The sequence below is a fragment of the Danio rerio genome, chromosome 20, assembly GCF_052040795.2.
Source record: "Danio rerio strain M-AB ecotype USA chromosome 20, GRCz13ab, whole genome shotgun sequence".
NCBI classification, from domain to species: Eukaryota; Metazoa; Chordata; class Actinopteri; order Cypriniformes; family Danionidae; genus Danio; species Danio rerio.
Window position 1 is genome coordinate 32,783,452 of NC_141040.1, and position 16,089 is coordinate 32,799,540.

General features: G+C 36.7%; 3 protein-coding genes across 6 annotated transcripts in view; 1 reads left to right on the forward strand and 2 right to left on the reverse strand.

Annotated features, from left to right (window-relative positions):
* The window catches only part of rab15 (RAB15, member RAS oncogene family), a 48,214-nt gene extending 45,137 nt beyond the window's left edge, over positions 1-3,077 (reverse strand). Inside the window, exon 1 of the mRNA XM_087296590.1 lies at positions 2,769-3,077. Within this exon, the coding sequence (XP_087152716.1) occupies positions 2,769-2,826 (58 nt within the window). The 5' untranslated portion in view covers positions 2,827-3,077. The remainder of the gene's footprint in view (positions 1-2,768) is intronic.
* The window catches only part of LOC147839360 (uncharacterized), a 963,858-nt gene that overhangs the window by 437,236 nt on the left and 510,533 nt on the right, over positions 1-16,089 (forward strand). The gene's annotated exons all lie outside the window — the stretch shown is intronic.
* On the reverse strand, positions 4,710-14,506 carry max (myc associated factor X). 4 transcript variants are annotated; one of them, NM_131220.1, is given in 5 exon segments: positions 4,710-6,097; positions 6,172-6,295; positions 7,676-7,783; positions 13,987-14,013; positions 14,343-14,486. In NM_131220.1, coding segments are annotated over 5 exon segments (483 nt in total). In that variant the 5' UTR covers positions 14,379-14,486; the 3' UTR covers positions 4,710-5,909.

Consider the following 16,089-nt stretch of genomic DNA (forward strand, 5'->3'; position numbering starts at 1 on the left):
GCAAAACCTAATAAATGATTCACTTGCTATGTTTCCATGGATCTAATTTTATGTGCATTTTGGATATGATGAAAACCCCAGATGCACATAATTTTGAAAATGTGTATTTAAAAAAAATTGTGCGCATAACTGAGTAGGATAAACTTTTTATTTGAAAAAAGAAAAGATGCGCATCAACTATGATGGAAACACTTTTACCGAACAAATTCCAGTATGAGTATTAAAAAGGTCATGTGATTTTGTTATAAGAGATGATGTGATGATAAAAAATGTGTGTGAATGGATAAATCAGCAGGCTGAGCGCATTGTAAAACATCTGAGATGTTGTATTGGTCGTTCTAAAATCCCTTAAATGTTTCAGTATTAGGGTTATTATATTATTAATTGCCTCCAGAACTGTCAAGAGCATCTGTGCTTCGCATCTCATGCCTCATGCTCTTCTGGGGTACAAATAGTTTATTAAATAAGGAAAAGACTCAAGCAGCTTCTCCTACCGCAGCAAATTACGTTTTATTTTTGATATTTGCAGTGATCAGGAAGTGACCATTTTGTTCTCTTTGACTCATTGGATGGAAACGCTGCTTTATTCAAAGCAATAAAGTTAATTAGCATTTTTTGATGGAAACATAGCAAATGAATGCCTAATTATTCATAATGATTCAAAAGATTCATTCAACAGCTAATTCCTTCAGGAGATTAACAAATGGTTACTTCTTCCTTTGTTTGGAAATATTTTCCTCGGTGAAAATGGAAAAAACTAGAAGTCATTGCTTTACTACATATAAAACAAACAAAAATCATGGATTTGTTACACCATTCATAGTTGTAACATGGTAATTGTTGTAAAACTATGTTTATGAGTGGAAATATATACACCAAAAAACATTTAATATACAACTATAATTGAAACCATTGTGAATTTTCCTAATGCAAAGTTCAGACTGCATGATTTTAGCCCCGCCGGTTTTTGAATCGCCGTCAGATTTTGAGAAATCGCCAACAAATGCCTGAAATCACAGGCAAATTGGTGCTTGTTCAGGTGAGTAACAATCACACAGTGTGAACTATCAAAGACGCTATCTGAGAGAGTCGCAGATGCCCGTGAGATATTCGTTTGTTCATTCATTCATTTTCTTTTCGGCTTAGTTCCTTTATTAATCTGAGGTTGCCACAGCGGAATGAACCAACTTATCCAGCATATGTTTTACGCAGCGGAACCCATCTCTGGAAAACATCCATAAACACTCATACACTACAATTTAGCCTACTCAATTCACCTGTACCGCATGTCTTTGGACTTGTGGGGGAACCCGGAGCACCCAGTGGAAACCCACAAGAACGCAGGACGAACATGCAAACTCCACACAGAAATGCCAACTGACCCAGCCGAGGCTCGAATCAGCGACCTCCTTGCTGTGAGGCGATAGCATTACCTACTGCACCATGCCGTGTGAAATGTTTTCAGACTGAAAAAGGCAACAGCGACCACCAACAGCCACTGAGAGAGCAGCATCCACTAGTACTGATACCTGCAGGCCAGCGGGAGGCTGGGGGAGAAGTAAAAAGCGCTCATTTTCAGTTCATTTGGACCCAAGAAATGAAGGAAAAACCAGTGGAAATTTGGCAGAAGCACTGTGTCTGTTAGAAATGTTATCAAAGCAATTTCACAACCGGGTCAAAAAAAAAAAAAACACTGAGGAGAGATTGTTAATTACCAAAGCCAGGTGAGCAAAATAAGAACATTTTTCTACCCCACTACAGCCTTCTTTCTCTTTATGTAGTAAATAACAACAAATATATTACGTGACCTGCCCTGTTTCCATGTCACTTCTCACGTGTTTGGTTGTGAGACGTAGTTTGCACAAAATTATTGGCGATTCTTCCTGTTTAAAACTCATGCAATGTGAAATCCCTGTCGCTGATCCATCCTACAGTGTAAACAGCACCACACTAGCCCAGATAGTGGTGCAGTGTAAAAACATCTGACACACGACTACTTTGAATACCGTGCAGTCTGAACTTTGCATTAGGAAACTTTGTCAGAAATGTTACTAGGCATGGGAGGATACCTTTGCTTAATAGATTTCATATTCAGATTTAAAATAGAAAAATGGTTTAACATGGTTTGGAAAAAGTTTTAAAACTGCTACAATATATATTTTCTCTGTCCCTGAGGTATATGCAAGTTTTTTTGGTTTTGTTTTACGTGGAGTTTCATAAACTAATTTCGAGAGGAGCCCGTGATATGATAGAGCATCTCCTCTTTTTCCTCTCTTTTCTAATGGAAGCTCTTGAGACCTACCTGATCTCGGACACCTTTTATATGCTTATAGAGCAGGTGTGAACTCTTGAAAATGTTGTCAAAAGATTATTTTATTTCTTTATTTAGGACAACGGTGTCTCCAGCAGCAAACGACCATCCTCATCAAAAGCTACTGGTCTGCCTGCACAATTTAGCAAACATTTGACAAACAAATTGCTTACGCACTTTCATCAAATTGGTTTATGGACATGAACAGTGCAGTGGTTTACATTTTAACCAACAAAACGTTTTTTTTTTTTTTTTATCCAGACATTTTAAAATATCTTAGAGTAGTAATCACAATACCATTTTTTTTCCTAATGTTATCTTCAGAATCAGTCTTATAATGGTGCATGCCTAAACATTACTCAATAACCTGAATTGTTGCAAAACATTAATTTCACTAGCACTCTAGTAAAGCCTACTTATATTCTCATAATATTAAATTATATAATTAATTACTCACCCTTATGTTGTTTCAAACCTCTGAGATCCTCGCTCATCTTCAGAACACAAATGTACATTATGTTTTATGAGAGCTCCTTCATCCTCCATTGACAGCAAGGTCAAAGTCCAAAACAAAAACACACACCCCCTCGAAACAGAACGAACTATTGTCAGGCTACGAGAGTTGCACATACAACAAAATAAAGACGTTAATATAAGTTTGCTCTCCACTGTGTTATTATAAGTTGTGCGTCGGTTCGTGTATCATGCTTGACCGCTCGTCTAACTTATTGCTTCAAGTGTGCAACTTGTGCGCGGTTCCAAACAGGAAGTGGCGCGCTGGCAACCGGGAAGATATACATCACTGCACAGCGCTGATAAGTAAAAACTATAATTGCAGTATTATTGCTGACGATAAATATTACACACCGGCATAAAGCAAGTCATTTTTTCACTAATAACATGCCGGCATCAAAACTAAATAGCTTTACATTGTAGGTTACATTCAAATAATGAAGTCTAGATTGGATACAGCTGCGGATTCGCACATCAATAGCCTATAGCATCATTTTGTAACAGTATAACAATAATACATATTTTTACATTTTAGGGTAGGTGTTACCAAAAAAATGGTTCCATAAGATACAATTTACTGAGTATTTGAATAAATATGGAATAATACTCGGTACAACTACTGTTTTCACATTACTGTGATGGTAGGGTTTGGAGTGGAAATTAATAAAATACAATTAATGGGAAATTTAATAAATAATATAAATAATATTCATAGTTAATCAGCTATACTAATAGAAGATTCCACATCCAAACCAGTTTTTACATTACTGTGACGATTGGGATTGGTGTAGACGACGTTAATAAAATACAATAAATGGGAAACTTTATAAATAATATAAATAATTGCTAACTACCAGCCGCAACCATATCTGATCTACAAACAACCCTTTTCTGAGTCTTCAAAAATATGTGACTTTTGTTTTGCAGAACTGCCAATAAAACAAAGCATACAGATCAAATTTTACAAAAGCAAAATTAAGTAATTCATGAAATTTTTCCATGTTTGGAACAAAAACAATCCTGGTAAGATCTTTTTATAAGAACATTTGAAAATATGGCAATACTTTCAATTTAATTTTCATTTCAAGAGTTCACACGTAGATATTGCTTGATATTTTGTAGTAGATTTGGCATGCTGTCCCAGGAGGGGGGTCCGAGATCAGGTAGTTCACAATAGGGGGAATTCTTCAAAAAAACAATGATAAGGGAGTAAGACTAGAGGGGGTATTTATAGTGAGTTTGGAATAATCCAATTGGTTTACTTATGATTACAGATAAGAGACCAGCCACGAACAATCATTTCACTTGCTCTTCTCAAAATTACTTATTTACTATTAGTGAAACTTAATTTATTCCTTACAAAATTAATTCCAATAACTTGGATTCCGGTTCATGTATTCACTGTCTGAATCGGTCACACGAAAAGGTTACAAAAATCACATGAGATTAACATGTGAAGTAGGGCTGGGCCAGTAAACGATATTATATGGAATCGTGATAATTTGTCCATAAGGTCTGCACTTTTTTTACTCTATACTGATGTAAGAGCCAATCATACAGCAGAAATGTGCAACAATGGGAATCTAGAAGTGTGTTGGTCTTGGAAACCCACCGAAAATAGGTTATGCTATTTAATGGACCCTCTCCTTTTTGTGGCTTCAGTCATTGTTGAAATAATCTTAAATCTGGAAGCATTAGCTTATAGTGAAATATATATCGTTAACGTTCAATATGGAAAATAGTTATTGCACTGTCATATCGCTCAGCCCTAATGTGAAGCCAATGTGGTTTTCTCTAAAAGACACAAAAAAGTCAGTTTTGGACAACGAGAGGCCTACAGTCTAAATGACTGGGAACCACTGGTATACAGGAAGCACACAGCATATGTAAAGGATAAAATAGTTTTATTTATATTCTCAATGTAAAGGTAGGCCTCAACTTGCAAGACAACTGTTGGCAGTATGTACAACATACCTGTAATTTCCATGGAATGGAATCAGACAAAGAAAGACCTACTCTGTTCTACTAATGTCCTAAGAGGAAAATATGGTAAAAGATATACACACGCGCGCACGCACGCACGCACACACACGCCTCCTAGACACTCAAAATGCAACTTTCGCAGTGTGCAGCGGTCAAATTTCCAATGAACATTTAGAACATTTACCTTTAAAAGTCACGACATGAATCTACTCTTTCAATATTGACTATCTTTTGTGGAGGGGAAACATTATTTGGAACGTTTACATTCCCAATATGGAGTGAAATACATAAAATACATGTTTGGGAGGCTCAGATGACAGATGCACAATATATGCTTCATCATCACTTTTTAAACCCATTTTTTTTTAGAAAGAAAAAAATCTTTTTCCCCCCATCTTGTAAACTTCACTACATCAGGCTAAAACAACAAATACAACACAAGCTCAGCAGCCTTCCCCAAAAGCATGTTGATTTTCTTTTTTTCTTTGTTTTTTTTTAAATAAGGGATTTTATCGATAATGTCAAACTGTATCACTCATCCCATAGGTCTAACAAGGGGGTACATTGATAGATGCTTCAAAAACATTCCTTTATGGAAAAAGTAACAAATATTTAGAAAGGCAAATCACTCAGGACAATTTATCTAAGGGTAGGTTCTAAGCAGGCTTTAAGATATTCAACAAAAACGTATATTTTAGCAGTGCTAGGAGTTGTACGCCTCATTCGCCCTCTGGGATTTCAACCTGGAGGGATTGTAGACAAGGGTACAAAAACCAAAACAAAAAAACAAAGCATCATGTCCTTAAGTTGCAAAGCTGCCTCATTTTGGGTTTAAAATCATCGTTTGTTGTTGCGTGCGCCAGGACGCAAGATGGACGAACACAGTCGGAGAGGGAGAGAGAGTAAAAACAAGCCTTGTTTTCTCCTCCTTTAGCAGACGTCCCTCGCTCTCGAGTTTCTTCTGGTGTAGAATCGACATTCACTTAAAAGAGATTGATCATCAAGGTGGTTTGGGGAGATTGAGGTACACAAAATACAACATGAAACAGGCCATTGCTGTGACTCTCCCTCCCCTCAGAGGAGAACTTTGTGGATCCAGGGTTTAGCTATCCTCCGGGCGATGCTTCTTCCGGGTGCGCTGTTCCTCCGGCTCGGACTCGGAGCTGGAATCAGACCCGCCGTCGAAGGCCGACACGGCGCTGCCCTTGGGGTTGGTGTACAGGCTGCTGTCTGAAGACGAGTAGTTGGCCTGAAGCTGCGTGGTCCCTTTGACTTTCTCCAGTGCCCGTACTGGAAATTAAACAGATGGCATGTTTTGGATGTGGTACGAGGGAACTGCAAAATGTTCAAGGAATTACACATACCTTGTTGCTCCAGCAGGGCGTTCTGCCTCTTCAGGTCGTCGATGTCCTGCTGGTGTGTGTGGTTTTTCCGTCGCATGTACTGGATGTATTCTGTGGCTTTGTCTAGGATTTGAGCTCGGGATGCCTGTTTGATAGATTGCTGTCAGCAACAAATGAAAAACTAGAATTTGACGCACGGAATGCAGTTTTATTGCACACACATGAACCTTAAAGTCATTTCATTCAAATAATCACAACTGAAAGCACACAACTTGAGGGATAGTTCATCCAAAAATCTTACATTCTTGTTTTCATGTCTGGTTATCAACATTCTTCCCAACATCTCCATTTTTTAGAGCATAGGTCTCAAGCTAAATTCCTAGAGGGCCGCAGCTCTGCAGTTTTGTTCCAACCCTATCAAACACAGCTGATCCATCTAATGAACGTGTTCATGACTCTTTTGAACACGTAGATTATTTGTATTAGCTGTGTTTGTTTGAAAGCGTTGGAGCAAAACTGCAGAGCTGCGGCCATCCAGGAATTGAATTTGAGTCCTGTTTTAGAGCTTTAACAGAAGCAGCAAGTTTTGGATAACCCAAGGGCGGGCAAAGGAGGAATACATTTTTATTTTTGGATGAACTTTGCCCTAAACTCTGTCTTATATACAATAAGAATTAATGCAAAAGAATTACAAGCAAATATTTTTAAAAATACTAAAAACTTTAATTTAATTGCTTATCTAAATTAAATTCATGCATTTTAATATAAATGTACATTATTCATTTTGACAATAGCTATACAATCCAAGTCATTATTTAGTGTTTATAAAGATACACCACTGCAGCAGCATGACTACCTTAATCTACATGTAAAAATGTAGCACAGCTAAACATCCAACAATCAAGCAATGCCTTGTCTATGTAATATTTAAAACTTCGTATAACCAGTAATTCTCAAATTGATCACCACTATTATAAAATTGTCCATCTTCCTCATTTATAAGTCACTTTAGATATAATGTCTCCTGAATACATGTAAATTATTATCAGCTGATAACCAATACAAGCAAGCATCCCTACTCTTATGACTTGAGTAAATTTTCATAGACTAAAATCGAACTCAAACCTGACACTTTTGCATAAACAGCATAAATAAACATGGCTCTATCCTAAGGGTCAAACAACAAGAATCTTGAGGCCTCTGTTTCAGACATGAGACACAAGAGGAAGGAGAAACCGCATTTCCCCCTGTAATGGCTTCCTGGCACCACGCCTGTACTTGGATCACATCAATCAGTCTGGATCTACAGTGCGCTTAATTCTCCTAACACTTTTCACTCACACCTCCACTCAACTTCAATCATATTGGAAATGCCACATTAACCATGTTGTAAAAGCAATTTAAACAGTCAAAAATGCAACCATTTCAGCATAAAATAGACCTTTCATTGTCAAGCAGAACACAAAACAAACATCCTTTATGTCTACTTGTGTTCCTCATGCTTTTACCAATGACATTCACCAACCTTTTCCCCTTGCAATGCAGGAACAGAATCCCGAAGGCTGTGAAAGCTGTCTTTGATGTGGTCCCTACGTTTGCGCTCCAGCGCATTGTGGTGTGCCCGTTTGTCTGCCTGCAAAAAGAGAATCACAGCGGCTTCAGCCTCTTCACTTGTCATAGTGCCATCTGATAATAATGTTAATAATAAGGAAACATTTACTGTTTAACATTTTTAAAATTTTTATTATAGATATTAAAATCTCAAAAACTTTATTTTTTTTTTGCTGTTGACTAAAAGGCCGAAAATCTAGCTACTTTGGGTTTACATACAGTCCATTTGATGAGAATTTAATCATTATCACAGTAAAAAAATACATGCAACAAGCCAATTATTCTGAGTGAGAACTTAAAATAAATTCAGTGTGCGCTAGTGTTGTCACAATATTGGAATTTTGGTACCAATCGGTACTGAAGTTTTAAAAATGTCCATTTCCCACAACATTTGAGAACTGTCGAGTGCAAACTTAAACAATGATTGACCAGTGGGTTCATATGCTGAACACACTAGGCAGGAATGACTGTGATTGGTCGTCATTAGTTCTTCACTGAGTGCACTGAGGACACTGGAGCATTTCAAAGCAGTGCGATCAACTGGTCTGTCTATGAGCTGACATATAAGCAATGTCCTTATAGATTGACTGATCTTTGCAGCTTTGAATCGCTCCAATGTCTCTGCATCTGTGTTTGGAGGTGGTGAACTGGTGACCTTCACGGACAATCACAGTCATTTCTGTTAAACAGGGAAACTCAATGGCCAATCAACAGTGTTCAAGTATGAACTCAAAGATTATTGGGAAGTGGACATTTTTTAAATTTTAGTACCGATTCCAGAAACTGTAGTATCATGACAAACTAAAGTGCGCATGCACTGAATGATTTTTGCATTACTTTCCTTCAGCCCAGTTGAGTTGGAAAAGAGAGGAAGAATTAGAAACAAGAACTAAAGTTGCTTTTCCACTGCCTTGTAGAGTACAGTTTGGAACAGGTCCAGTTTGCATTACCACAGCAGTAGTACTGCTCAAAGCAGTGGCTGGTATCATCACTATAGTTGCTATATATATATAAATATATACACTGCCATGGCTTTTTGAAAATTTTTCATTACGGTTCTGGTTCCCACCCTGCCGGATCTGTTGCTCAGTCACGAACAAAAGAAACACATGAACTTAATTGACCAAGATGCTGCTAGTTCAGGTCTTTTTTCTCAAAGTGGTAAAAAATGGTTTAATATTGTATAATTAATTTAGTATAGTTAACTAGAAATTATAGCAGGTTTAAAGTCTTATAACAAATCCAATGATGCTGGTAGAGATTACTTTTGGACCAATCTATGATGAGCAATGAGTATCCATCATGTTTTGGGTCGCTCGGAGATTGAACAAAAAAAACAAATACTACGTAATGCATTAATACTATGGAATGCAGTAAAAATCCTAAAAAATTGAGCCGAAGTGAACCAAACTGCACAATACAATGTAATAAAAAATTAAGTTAATTTTTTTTTTTTTAAATGGATGCATGTTGACAAGTGCATGTGTTAGGGATTTTTAAATATGCTCAACTCTGATTTAAATGAGCACAAAAATAATTTTTATTTGCTCAAATCCCAGCAAACACTGTACTAGCAAAAAACTTGCACATAAATGTGTGTGTCCTTGTGTTCAAGGATGCCACAAAAATAAAGTATACTCTGAAAGGCTGTAAATTCAATTGTGCATAAACGCCAACATATTCATAAAAAATGAAGTATCCTACTCTCTCAAGTGTTTATGAATACTGAAGAAGATTAGGAAAATAGTTGCTTGATTTCTGTTTTTCCCTACTTATTATTTTTGCAGAGCGATGCAGTGGCGCAGTAGGTAGTGCCATCACCTCAGAGCATGAAGGTCGCTGGTTCGAGCCTCGGCTGGGTCAGTTGGTGTTTCTTTGTGGAGTTTGCATGTTCTACCCGTGTTAACGTGAGTTTCCTCCGGGTGCTCCGGTTTCCCCCAAAGTCCAAACACATGCGATACGGGTAAATTGGATAGCCTAAATTGTCCGTAATGTATAAGTGTGAATGAGTGTGTATGGATGTTTCCCAGAGATGGGTTGCAGCTGGAAGGGCATCCGCTGCGTAAAATATATGCTGGATAAGTTGGCAGTTCATTCCGCTGTGGCGACCCCAGAATAATTAAAAGACCAAGCCGAAAAGAAAATGAATGAATATTATTTTTGCCAGGACAGCTTAACTATGTGTAATTGATTATAATTTAGTTCATTCAAGATGGTAACGTCAATCAAAACATCTTTTATAAGACAATAACAAAAAAAGATCCTAACCGCTTAAGGTCTCCGAGCAGAGGAAAACAACTGGTCCACTGGAGTCCAATGTCACTGGGTTTGGCCAGGACACTGTTATTACATAAAGGCACAGCTGTAAAACCTGTTTCGAATCCAGTGACTCATTAACAAGTGCCTCTTTTGCATTCCATGGAAAAAGAGACAAAACGAAAGCAGGTATCTTAATGCTGAAGTGCCACCAGACAGCACAAAGACATTCCAGTGTGTATGTGGCACCTGAAAGCTTGAGGTGTGGTCAGAGCAATGCTGGCAGATCCAGGCTGTTTGTCTGATGTCTAAAAGGATACACCGTACAGCGCCAGCGTCAGGATTGAGTTACATGCATGTGAGGTGGCCACCAATTGCTCAACACTTAAAAGAGCTATTCTGCACGCGAGTATGACAAACCTCACGTGGCAGCAACCCCCTAATGCTATAACATAAAGGGCATGAAGGACTATAAATTACATAAGAGTCAAAATGACAAGCCCTATTGTTGAAAAAAGCTTTCTCTGAATATAGCACAACATGCGCTCCTGTTGTCTTATGATCTCAACATCCTGATAAAAAAAATATTTCCTCCCAGCACAAAAAGAAGAGGGAGATAAACAGGACTTTGGGGACATTGCAGACCTTGTGTCTCCAGTCGACCCAATGAAAACTCAAGGCCTGTAAAAACAAGCCCGCTTAGCGACGAGTGCTATTTTAAAGGTCTCGATGTGAACCCTTTTCAAAGTCTGACCTGTCGCAATTGTAGGTGATAATTCAATCAAAAATTCACTTGTTCACACTAATGTTGTTCAAAACCTGTATGACTTTTGCATGTAAAAAAATAAATAAAATCATGCCTTTTGGTCCATTCGGTGAATGTCACTGGATTCTGATGCCAATCTGGATTGCATTAACTTTCATTGTGTGGGCAAAAATTGTTATTCAAAACATATTTTTTGTTTCAGAGAAGGAAAAGGCATAAGGATTTGGACAACAGAAATGGGAGTAAAACCGTGACAGAAATTTCTCACTCTTAAATATAAATATATTTTTAATTTGAGAGGTGAAAAACACAAATGCAAAAAATAGACTAAATTTACTCTTTTAGCAGAGTAATCTTAGGTGAAGGGATCTACAAGCCCATTTCCAAGAGCATCACAGACAAATGGTGATATAAACAGGCTGCAAATCAACATTTATATGACGTCAGTACACAACTTAAACATTTTTTAAATTATTAGAAGCAGAGAGAGGGGTAGGTTCGGCAAAGTACCTTGAGCCGGGACTCGAACTCGGGTCGTCAAGAGCACCATGGTGCTATATGTCGGCACACTTAACCTTTCGCGCCAATGTCATAATAAATCGCCACAATTTATATATAAATGAAGCAAAATCTCATTTAAATTTATGTCATTTAAAAAAGCGTTATAAATGACATCACTATCACTACAACTATTTTAAATTATGCATTTTGTAAACTGATGTACAACTAAAGGCATGTGTTGTGGCATGGAGAATGTCTCTTTCCTGCTTTTATTTTAGATATATTTTAGCCCACGACTTGCTACCACTTCTAATGTAAATATATAATGTTACATATAAATACATAAAGATATCAAAAAGACATCATTAAATACTTTAACTTGGAGTTACCGATAATAATGTTACTAATATGATTAGTCTTGTTAAAATCTCAAGACTGAGAATAGTTTATAGAAAGTACTTTTCATCAGGCATTCAACGTAGACGATCCATTAGGGTCCTATGCAAACTCGATTGCAGGGGCGGGGCTCGATTTCTCACCACACTGACAGAACATAAACATTTTAGTAGAAAACTGACTGTGGTACTATTCCAGAAAATGAAACCTAAATCTAATTTCCTGAAAGCAACGCTGATGTATTGTAAAAATAAATACAAAACAAAAGACCTATGACCTTTTGATGGTCAAATTGCTCAATTTAACACACCATTTTATGCTGTGCCCAGTATTTCAGAGACAGTTTCATCTGTCAAGCTCATTTAAAATTTGCAATTATCAGTTTTTTTGGATAGGAAACGACAAGGTTCTACACCAAATGCTTCTCTTTAATTTTAATTACAAAATCTAAAGATTATTGCACTTAATTTGTATCTGGATTATAAGATATCATAAGAAATGTTCCTAGTTTTCTTTGCTGTTGTTTGTGTTGTTTTTTAAAGGCTATTGCAAATGCATGAGTAATGTAAGGAAAGCATGACAAACCAACTTCTCTCAAAAGTCACTGATCAGACTGGAAATTTTTGTAATTAAAAACCCATTAAAAGAATTAATACTGCATCGTGAACTCCATTTGTTCCAAACTTTTACCACAATCTTTCTGCAGGTTTATGAAGGTCATTTTAATACTTTGACTAAATAAAAAATCTAATTATAAAAAGACAATATGTGACCCTGTAGCACAAAACCAGTGACATGTCTCCGTTTTTGGGAATTAAGATTCGTGCATTATCTGAAAGCTGAACTAATGAGGTGTCCGTGACAATACTTGCCCAACATACAGCAATTTAAACATCTGTAATCTGGGGGTTAAAAAAAAAGCTGAGTTTCAAGTTTAACGCACAGTACTTATCAAAAATTTAGTTTTGCTTATGGTATATTTACTAAATAACTCAATATTGTAATGAATTGTAGCATAAAATAAATATTGATAATGTACATTTATCATGTACCCATATAATGATATTGACATGCAACATAAGACTGGGTTAGTGTAGCAGGGTCACATAAGTCAACTCAACATTTTCTCTAAATTGACAGTGAACACAATTTGAAAATACAACTTAATCATTTTACAAAACAAATAGTATAACTAGATTTCCACTAACCAGAAAATATATGTTCTCATCACACTGTTAAAAGTTTAGTTTATCCTCAGTATTGTCGTCTTGTTTTGCAGATAAAATATGGAAAGATCTTTAAACTAAGATATTTACTTAAGAAACAAAATGACATGATATAAATTCCTGAAATGGATCAAAATGAAGTGAGCTTATGATTAAAACAGCAAACATTTGAGCTTATTGAGCTCAAAAAATCAACTCATCAATTTTCGTTCCCTGTTGACAGATATTTGTTGTTGTTGTTTTAAGCATAACCTGACTTGTTCAATTTATTGCAAAAGTAAATTAAATGTATTCATTTTTGCTTGTTTAGATATTACATGTTTAAGCACATTCAACATTAATGCCAATGCCATTACGAATTTAAGATTTCTCTAATTTAGAAAAATAAGAGTCACAGAATCCCCATTAAACCCTTTTTTTAATATAACAAAGATATGTGTATTACTATCATTTTAAAATAATTTATCCGTACATTGACAATTTAGTATAAACAATGTACAAAATGTCTTTGGAAATCGGCAAGGGGGATGTTCCATAGGTTCAGTATTAATATTTAATGTTGCTTATTTATTCATATACGGTCTGATCTAACAAAAACAAGACACCATTGATGTTAAAGCCATAGATTTCAAATGATAACCCTGCCGTCGTATATTTCCATCGTCTAACTACTGCGCCACACACACACTGCGAGCGTCACGACACAGCAGAATGCTCGGATACAGAGATCTCGCTGCTGGCTTTCTGCGACGCGAGCTTTTGGGCTATCGCGTCGCGCACTCGCAGTGTGGCTGCGGCTCTCGCTCAGCCAACGTCCCTCCCTCCCTCCTGCAGCAAGTGCCCTGCTGTCGAGCACAGAGCTCCCCGAACCACCCAAAACAAGCAGACCCCGGTGCTCATCGAATCCAACACATCCATGCCCCCTTTTAAGGCATCATCCTATATTGTTTTGTCTTCCACCGATGCAAATCAGTCGGCGTTCAGTACCTACCCGGAAATATATGGTAGCTAATCTCAAAAAGAGAAGATATTTTCAGCATTAAAGGCTAAACTGGATTAATTGCTCCGCTTATTACGCACCACACCGTGAAATCTCGGTGAATCTTCCTGTAAGAAAACAGAACAGAAAGTACAATTGTAGCTACAGCTGTAAGAGTGATACTTAACTGGCTATTTGATGGATGCAATACACTGTTTTAGTAACTTACACATAATCGCAAATGTACACATACGGAGACGAGTATAGACTCGACCCCCGTGTTTAATCGCTTATCTGGCTGGATATTCTCAATAAACTGGCTGGGAAATTATTTCAAACGCTAGGTTGGCTGGCTAACTAGCTAGCAGGCTAGCCCCGTATTGAGGCTCAAGTATCGAAAATACAAGAGGTTTCATTTTCAAACATGCAGAGTACAAACAAAAATAACTATACTCACATCACTGTCGACCTCGATATCATCGTTGTCGCTCATTCTTCGGCGAAGATAGATAAATCTACACGAAATGTTGTTTTGAAAACAACATGAAACGGGGCCCAAATCAAATGAACAAACAGGAGAGATTCACTGCTTACACGAAACGAGATCAACGGACTCCCCACACGTGACTCGCCTACACACGGACATTTACCGTGGCGTGTCACGTCTGTGATTGCGCCGCAGAGCATCGTGGGACTTGTCGTTTGTTTAAGTTACGCAGTCGGTGGATGTAACCACGGAACTATTGTGTAGGACTACAACACCCAGACAGCTTTTCTGGGCGGAGTCTCTACATGGGGTTGAAGGAAAGCCCTTATGGTGGCAATGGGAGGTGGTAATTGTAGTTCATTTACATGTCTCGGAACCAGCAAGACACGTGGAGATTGCTCAGCGTTGTTTGTGACTAATACGTGGGTCACTAATACTGTGCATATTTGTGAGTAATTGCAAACTATAAAAATATTTAGACCATTGGTAATATTCTTGTTTTAGTACTCTTATCAGAGCTATAAAAACACAGAAACATGGTTACTCTAACGACCTACTTTAAATGTGAACTTGATGACAGTTTAAAATGACAGAAATAAACAAACAAAAACAGCACGGTTTGGATGTCAGTTTCTGCTAATACTTTATTAATAACAATTATATAAAAAAAACCCGGAGAATAAAAACAATGTTGTTTTGGCTATTTTGATTATTATGGATGTGGTGGTTTTATCACAGCTGTATTAAAGCATAATAATAATTCTGTAGCTACAAAATATTTCAGAGGAAAACTTGTTGTCATGACAAATTTAATGTAACATATCTCATTTTAAAACAGAACTGATCCTGATTCTCTAATAATGGTGTTATTCATAACAGTATAAAGCTGTGTCTTAGAAAACACAATTTTGATTCATTAGTAGTGGGCCTACTTTATACTGTTATCAATAGTGTGATCAGAGATTACTGAAAATACTTTAATATTAATAATTTAAAACCCTTTAACAAACAACTGCTGTTGTTATGACTGTGATCGGGCAAAAATAAATCTTTATATAGACAGTTGTTTCAACTTTAAATTATAAGGGAAAAGTATTTAGTTTTGTAATTTTAATCAATTATCTAGATCAAATACAGCAGATCATTTCAGAAGAAAACTATAACATAGAAAACTATATAATGCATTTCAAAATAAAACTGATCCTGATTCTTTAATAGCAGGCCCATAGCAGCCTGATGAAAGAGGTGGTTGTTTTTTTCTCAAAATGTGGACCTTTTTGCAGTTATCGCCTTATTTTCTATTTAATTATTATGTTTAGCACTATTTTTAGCTGGATTCGCTTGTCGGATGGATCATAAACACTTTTTGATACACCAAAAGTATTTCCTTAAAATTTATAATAAAGGAATATGAAATTCATTCATTCATTCATTCATACATATTCATTTTCCTTTCGGCTTAGACATTAATTTCCTTCGGACGCCACAGCGGAATGAACTGCCAACTTATCCAGCATATGTTTTATGCAGCGGATGCGCTTCTTGCTGCAACCCATCTCTGGGAACAGAAATATGAAATAACACTTGTTTTTAAAATACACATTTATTATATTATATATCATTAGAAAAAATAGGAATCTGTTAATGTTTTAAATAAAAAAATAAAGTCTAATGCCATTTATTAGGCATAGAATAAACTGGCCAGCACATTCAACTC